At 42.9% G+C, this 8466-nt stretch overlaps 1 protein-coding gene across 3 annotated transcripts in view; it reads left to right on the top strand.

The window, feature by feature from the left end:
• The window catches only part of Spen (spen family transcriptional repressor), an 87584-nt gene that overhangs the window by 24664 nt on the left and 54454 nt on the right, over positions 1-8466 (top strand). For all 3 annotated transcript variants that reach the window (XM_026782082.1, XM_005352897.2, XM_013348388.2), the window contains exons 2-3: positions 878-1198; positions 5382-5858. In XM_026782082.1, the coding sequence (XP_026637883.1) occupies positions 999-1198; positions 5382-5858 (677 nt within the window). In that variant the 5' untranslated portion in view covers positions 878-998. The remainder of the gene's footprint in view (positions 1-877; positions 1199-5381; positions 5859-8466) is intronic.

Below are 8466 nucleotides of genomic sequence, written 5' to 3' on the forward strand. Positions count from 1 at the left end.
AGTGCTGGGATTAAAGGCTTGCGCCACCACCGCCTGGCTACTGGTGATAATTCTTAACCTTCTTGTCTGTATCTCCTGAGTGTCTGGACTGTAGTCATATGTTACCAGACCACACTTGAGTATTTTAAAGCCACTTCAATTTTATTTTAGGTTTAATAATCTTTGTTACAATGTAAATATGACTGAGAACTTTTGAGGGGTTTGTTTTAGTTAAGTGTTCTGGAAAAGTTAATTTAGTTTCAGAAATAGAAATGAGAGAAATAAAAATAATGATATGGCAGCCAGGCGGCGGTGGCGCACGTTTTTAATCCAGCACTCGGGAGGCAGAGGCAGGCGGATCTCTGTGAGTTTGAGGCCAGGTTGGTCCACAGAATGAGTTTCAGGACAGCCAGAGATACACAGAAAAACCCTATTTCGAAAGAAACAAACCAAATCAAACAAGATGTGCAAATATTTGTCTCAGAGAGTATAAAACCTGCTAAGTGCAAATGAGCTTTCGAAGATTGTGTGATACTGTGTATGTATTGTAAGTGGGAGCCATTTAAATAGCTATTTTGGGACCTGGGGAGATAACTCAGTTTGTAAAGTACTTGCTGTTCAAACACAGAGACTGGTGTTTGACCCCTAGAACCTTCACGATGCTAGACACCCTTGTGATCTCCTTGCTGGTTTCCCATCTAGCCAGATCAAGCTCGATACCCTGTCTCAGAAAATTCTCTGGCCTCGCCCGCACCATAAACATTTACAAATAAGTACCCCCAACAAAAAGCCACTTTGTAGTTCATGTTCCATACATATATAATGTAAATTACTTTAAAAGGCAACATTGTGGGATGGTATTGATACACACAAATAACTTTACTTCATTTTTTTCCAGATATGGCCGCGTGGAAAGTGTCAAAATTCTCCCCAAGCGGGGGTCTGAAGGAGGAGTGGCTGCCTTTGTGGATTTTGTGGACATCAAAAGTGCACAGAAAGCTCACAACTCAGTCAACAAAATGGGAGATAGAGACCTACGCACGGATTATAATGAACCAGGCACTATTCCAAGTGCTGCTCGGGGATTGGATGATACAGTTTCCATAGCATCTCGTAGTAGAGAGGTTTCTGGGTTCAGAGGAAGTGGTGGAGGGCCTGCTTATGGCCCTCCACCATCACTTCATGCACGAGAAGGACGCTATGAACGGAGACTCGATGGGTAAGTTCCAAGGTTTTTGTAGGCAGGTATTTTGTATTTGATGTGGTGAGAAACAGAAACTCAAATTTAGGGGCCCCAGATGGATTTAAAGTTTTGGGCATTCTCATGTTTCCTATTTTGGGTTGGAAACGGAATTGATGTCTGTCCCAGTGGCTGGTACTTCATGGAACCATAGAGGATATTTCCTGCAGCAGATGGATATCTACTCCTGAGCTAACGTGGTGGAAGAGGTCCTGCAGCAGCATCAATTTTGGAGTTACCTGGCTTCTAGAAGGAAGTATCCCTCCTGTTGGATATTATCAAGGCCTTCCTTGGATATATCCTTACTACCAGATGGAGCTATTTGGCTACTGGTTTTGTCTTCGGGCTATGTGGAATATTTCCGGAATATCAGAGCCTGCAGATCTTTTACAAGCTGATAAGCACCTCTCAGTTTTCATTATGCAAAGTCTACAAACAAATCGGATTGTCACAAAATATCTAGCAGATCGTTGATTCAACCATTTGGATACTACAACCAATACTTGAGCATGGAAATGTGTACCTGGGTAAGGAAAAACAAAGGCAATGCTGGAGTTTTCCCTTTTGGATATATTCAATTTCTGTGGAATTACACTCGATGGAATGGGGAAATAGGAAAGATGGACATTCGTAAATGCTGGAGTACAGCTGCCTCCTAACTGCTGGAACGTATGGGATGCTACCAGCTCAGACTCCATTAGCCGAGGGGAAGAGGATTACTGTCCACTTCTTAAGCAGGTTGCCACCCTGTTGAAGGACCTTTAGCTTTGAACACAGCACTGTCAGTTGTGGATACAGCAGTCATATTGACTGGGCTGGATGTCTACAAAAGTGGACAGTTGTCAGCAACTTTGTTCTTCATTCACTGGAATTGTAGAGAGATTTCCCTCGATGCCAGCTGCCTGATCGTGTTTAGGGCTGCAGATTTTTATGAATGTGGATCAATTTATAATTGTCTACTATCTCAAGAAAGAAGTCTGGGGGTTTGAGAGTTACAGTTTGTCTGGGACTACTTGCTTCCTGTGGAATTATTTGTCTGGTCACTAAGATTTTTTTTTCTTGTGGTTCATCTAAATATCATTTGACACCCTTGCCCACTAAGAAGGTGGATTACCCCCGTAAGAGGGGCCAAAATTGGGGAAGTTATGTTCACAATTCTCTCCCTAGATTTAATTGGGATTATAGGTCGTGTTTCCACAGTTGGAAAAGGTTGGTATGTCCTGACCTGTGTATATTAGCCCCTCTTCTAACCCAAGTCACACCCTTTCTTTCCCCCACTAACTTTAGATGCATTTAGTACTAATAGATGAATCCAAGACTAGCAGTCAGATCTGCTTCTCTCATGCCTGCCTCTGTATCTTCTTAATGGATAAGAGCTGCACATGCTTATAAAATGCCAGCTGTAGCAGTAATTGTCTATTGCTTCTGTTACATCATTAATTATGGCTTTACCAATTAACATTTGGTAGTGTGCAGAACTGACCTATTACGATGTTTTCGTGTAAATCTAAAGGAAACTTTGTTAGACATTGAAAATGTTCAAGTTTCGGAGTTGTAGTTAATGAAAAAGGAAAATAATGTTATTTAATACACTTCAGAAGAAAATATAGTACTTATCCCCTCTCCTTTTGCTAGCTTAGTTTTCCATATTGGCAGCAAAAAAAAAAGAAAAAAAAAAAGAAAAAATAGCCTATCAGGAGTCCATGGAGATGGCTCCGTAGATAAGATGCTCTCCATGGGACCACAAAGACCTGGACTCAGATCCCTAGCACCCAGTGACAGCCTGGCACGGTGATGTGCAGCTGTCACTCCCATTGGGGAGCTGGAGACGGGGACTCCTGTTGCTTATTGGCCAGCCAACTTAGCTCATTTGGCTAGCTCCAAGTTCAGTGAGCGACCTTGTCTCAAAAACTAAGATGTAGGCTGAGTGCAGTGACATACCCCTTTAATCCCAGTACTGGAGGCAGAGGCTGGTGAGTTTCTGTGAGTTCTAGGCCAGCCTGGTCTATACAGTGAGTTCCAGATCAGCCAAGGCTACAAAATGAGAATGAAAATAAGGCATGAAATGGTCAAGGAAGGGACACCTGGTGTGTCTTCCACATGGCCTTGGATACATGGAGATGCACATGTGTGTACAGACACATCCGCACGGTCTAGGATAGTAGGGCTGGTACTAAGTGAGATGCTGAGGGAAAGGGACTGCTAATGGAGATACTGGGAGTTGGGAATGGACTGAGAAAATGATGGTGATAGAAACGTTGATTCTAGCCTTGTTGGAGAGATTCTAATTCTTTATCTCTCAAGATTCTTTCTTTCTTTTGATAGAAGATTGATAGTGGGTGAGATTGTAGAACAGCTCCAGTGACTTGTGCCCATGCCCTGCAGAAGTAGAGAACTTAGAATTTCTTAAGAGAGTAGTGCCTTTCCTTTCTTCCTTGTTTTCCCTTTGGTTTTGTTGTTTTTTGAGCCAGAGTCTCACTGGCATCACAGTCACAGAGTCTCACCTGTCTCTGCCTCCCATGAAGGGTCTGGGCTCCCATGCCCAGTCTCTGAGTTACCACATATGCCCGTGTACACTCTTATACATGCATTACATCCTGTACTCTTGGGCTGGTGAACATCAACATCCTAACTAAAAATCTCAGGGAACTGAGGATGTAGCTCAGTGGTAGAACATTTGGTCCACATGTCCAGAGCCCTGGATTGGACCTCCGAACTGCAAAACCAAAGCCAGTATTGTTAAGTCAGGTCATGACTAATAGCTGCTCACAAGTAGCTCACCGTTGCCAGCATTGCCAGTTTTATCTTAGGCACCTTTGATACAGTCAAAGCCAAGAGAACCTATTTCTTCCAGTCGTTAAACACATATTTTAAGAAAAACTAGTCATAGTATAAGTACTTAAAAATTACGTAGCAGCTGGGAGATAGAACAGCTTTCAATCTTAGGTAAAGTTATGCAGACAGTGTTAGGCAGCATCCCAATATTTTGATATCTTAATTGTTTTTAAGCTGCCATTCTCATTTTTAAATATACTTGTTCGGGCAATTTATATAGCTTAGTAATTTATTCAGAGGACCCAAGCATCAAAATTAATGAGAGGCCTGATAGTTGTGAGATGTGCCTTACAGCACTGATTCCTAGGGAGAGTGAAGCAGTAGGATTGAAAGCTCAGATCTATGGCTGGAGAGATGGCTCAGTGGTTAAGAGCACTGCCTGTTTGTCTAAAGGTCCTGAGTTCAATTCCCAGCAACCATCTGTAATGAGATCTGGTGCTCTCTTCTGGCCTAGAAGCATGAATGTAGGCAGAACACTGTATACACAATAAATAAATAAATCTTAAAAAAAAAAAAAAAGAAAGAAAGGAAGTTCAAATCTAGCCTGGGCTGTATACCAAGACCCTGTCTCTAGGGGACGAAAAGTTTAGGAGTAAGAAAACACTGCATTTGAATTGTTTGGTTTGTTTGGCAGTCTTCCTACTGCAGAACGTGGGCTGTCAAAGGCGTCAATGTTTTCCTCAGTGCAGTACACAGATGTGTTCTGAAATAAACTGCAAGTAAATAGAAATATAGTGTATGTTTTATTCACTTGAAACTGTAAAAAAAACTCCAACATTAAGCTGGGCTTGGTGGGTGCATTCCCTTTAATCCCAGCATTTGGGGCTGATCTGAGTTGGAGGCCAACCTATCAGGGTATAAACTGGGTATTGTGCATTGTGGACACACCTGGTGCTTAGGAGGTGGATACAGGATTAGAAGTCATCCTTATATACATACATAGGGAGTTTGAGGTTAGCCTAAGCTATGAGAGTGTCAAAAAAAAGCTAACAACAACAACAACAAAACCCCCCAAAACAGCCAAACAATGGTATTCACAACACATACACACACCCTTTTATACAAGTTGAAAAATCTCCCATAAAGGGATCATTTGACATGCAGAACACTACTGAGGAAGGCCAGCCCAATATAAGTAAAAACAATGCCCACTAGTGAAGTTTTCAAGTCAAGTAAAATATTGAGCTTGTCAGTATTTGCTTACTAAGGTCCGTGCTGTGTAGAGAGCGATGAGGTACAAAGACAACTCTGAAATGGATGTTTGCATGACTTGCTTTCAGTTTTGCTTGCTCCTTTCTGATTAAATATTTTCCCCTCCTGAATGCAGGGCTTCAGATAACAGGGAGCGTGCTTATGAACATAGTGCCTATGGACACCATGAACGGGGGACAGGAGCATTTGATCGGACGAGACATTACGATCAGGATTACTATAGAGACCCTCGAGAGCGGACTTTACAACACGGGCTCTATTACACTTCTCGGAGTCGAAGTCCAAACCGCTTTGATGCTCATGACCCCCGATATGAACCTAGGGCTCGGGAGCAGTTTACACTGCCCAGCGTGGTACACAGGGATATCTACAGGGACGACATTCCCCGGGAGGTACGAGGCAGAAGGCCAGAGCGCAGCTACCAGCACAGCAGGAGTCGGTCACCACATTCGTCCCAGTCTAGAAACCAGTCTCCGCAGAGGCTGGCTAGCCAAGCGTCTAGACCCACCAGGTCCCCCAGCGGCAGCGGCTCTCGAAGTAGATCCTCCAGTAGCGAGTCGATGAGCAGCAGTACCAGCACCAGCACCGACAGGTAGGTGCAGCCATCTGTCTGCTCAGCGCACCCGTGGTGCATTTTCATATGCTCGGGGCAGGGCTAATGGTGTTGATCGTAGCACTTTCTCTCTCTTTATTTTGGTATTTTTCAGGACAGGGTTTCTCTGTGTAGACCTGGCTGTGTTGGAACTCCCTCTGTATACCAGGCTGGCCTCGAATTCAGAGATTTGCCTGCCAGGTGCTGGGGTTAAAGGTGCGCGTCAGCATTGCCCAGTGGTACTTCATTTTTGAAGAAAGTAATCTTAGATTTATGTTTAATGAGTAGCATGCAGGCATTGATTGAATTAGCCAGAATCTAGCTGATGGTTTACCAGTGCTGTTTTATCCCTTACATGTTTGAGGTTAAATTGCTAAAAAGGAAGAGAAGTAGTGACAGGACCCTGGTGAGGCAGATTTTGTGACAGTGGATCTTTCTTTTTTTTTCTTTGTGGGTGGAGAAGGAAGTGGTGTGAGACAGGGTTTCCTCTGTGTAGCCCTGACTGTCCGGGAACTCTCTCTGTAGATCAAGTTGGCTTTAAACTCACGGAGATCCTCCTGCCTCTGCTCCCGAGTGCTGGCATTAAAGGCGTGCATCACCATGCCTGTCTTATTTCTATTTAAGTGTGTGGCGTCAGCTTCTCATTGTGGATGAGCATTTCTCAAAGCTGTTGGGTAAATGTGTTGTAGAATACATTGTTCATTGCCATTGGGCAAACCAGCTTTAATTGTATTTTATCACTGCAGTGTGCTTTACCACATTTATAAATGCATTCCTTCACCCAGGGTTACCGTTTTGTTTTCCAAGGCTGAGATAATGAATTTATTGGGATTTTTTTTGTATCAAGTTTTATGTTAAAGATGAGCAATAATAAGTTGAAGGTCGTCTTAACAAGGAGACTTAGAGGTCACGCTGTGTGGATTTTGAAGTTACAGAGTTCAGTAGCTAGTATATTCTTTATGTAACTGGATAGATTGCTTGTGATTCCTGAGCCTCAACTTTCTTATCGTGTATATGAAACGTACTTTAGAAGTAGGTATGGTGGCATCTGTCTGTAATGGCTACTACACAGGGGGCTAAGGCAAGAGAGTCCATACCCTGCCTACAGGGTGAAACCCTGTTTGAATATGCTGTTCCTTATAGCTAAACAACCTCAAATTGGCAGAAAACAAGTGAGATTTATTGCATTAAAATGAAAACGGCATCAGCTTGAAGAGCAATCAGGGTTCCCTGACCTGTGGGAAGTACAAGGACCACCCATCTCCATCCAGGGAGGGGGAGGGAAATGGGAGGCGGTGGCGGGGAGGAGGCAGAAATCCTTAATAAATAAATAAATTAAAAAAAATTAAAAAAAATAAAATGATAAAAAAAATGAAAACGGCACATAATGTGCTTACTGCAACCTCAGAATATAAACTCTCCCGTGTAGCCAGCAGCTCTTCCTACTTCACGCTGTCAGGCCTGAGCATCTTCTCATCCTTTCTAGTTAGACTGTTAAACCAGGTGCCCTACAGTAAATTTAGGTTGTACATATTATATAAAGTTGGAGGACACAACTTCTTTGACCTGTTAAAAAAAAGTCCAGATTTGGGCTGGAGAGATGGTTCAGCTGCAGATCATACCTGTCTGTAACTCCTGTTCCAGGGGACCCAACACCCTCATAGTGCAGGAAAAACACCAATGAAAATTTTTTTAAAAAGTGCTTAGATTTAAGAGAAGCAAATGGTCACATAATTGAATAGCTCTCAGGCTTCCTAAATTGTCTAATTCAGAATAATAAAGTGGAAATTTTAGCCTCATCTTCCTAATCTAGCTGTGATCTAAATATTTGGGAAATTGCCATATTTGAGTGACGCAGGAACTTAACTTTTGGAAGTCAGAGAAGTTAGATTGGCTTGTTGTCGAGACGAATGGTTGATGAAGCTAACCCTCTTGGCAGATCAGAGAACCTCATTGTTTCGTTCTCCTGCCTGGGGTTTCTTAAGATAGTCACGTTTTTGTCATTTCTTTAAAATCTGCCATTGAAGGAATCCCTCAGTGTTTCATGGGCTTAGAACTTCCCTGACATGTGTGCGTGTTGATGTTGGTGTCTGGGTTGAAGCGTTTACTGAAGTGTGTGGATGCTGATGCTGATGTCAGGGAAGTCTGTGATGTGAAGCTCTGGGCAGCCTTACACTGAATGCGTGCTTACAGTCTGAGTGGGACTCAGAGTTTATAAATGCAGAAGTGATTTGATGCTGCTGATGGAGCTAATCCCTGTTCACACAGGGTTTTTATTTGTTTGTTTGGGGTCTTGGTTTTTAGAGAAAGGGTTTCTTTCTGTAGCTTTGGTGCCTGTCCTGGAACTCATTCTGTAGACCAGACTGGCCCCAAACTCAGAGATAGGCCTGCTTCTGCCTCCCAACTCCAGTGATTAAAGGCATGAACCACCACCTCCAGTCCTGTTCTTAGTTTTTAAGATCTGTCTTCTGACTTTCTGAACTTGAAGAAAGGCAGGATGTACCTGGACAGGACTAAATCTCAGGGAGAAAGTGGGTGAGCAAGAAGATACTGAGGATGACTGTGGCAGGTGACTGTGTCTAGGTTTACCTTCTTTTTTTTTTTTTTT

Source organism: Microtus ochrogaster, chromosome 10, assembly GCF_000317375.1.
Source record: "Microtus ochrogaster isolate Prairie Vole_2 chromosome 10, MicOch1.0, whole genome shotgun sequence".
Lineage (NCBI taxonomy): Eukaryota > Metazoa > Chordata > Mammalia > Rodentia > Cricetidae > Microtus > Microtus ochrogaster.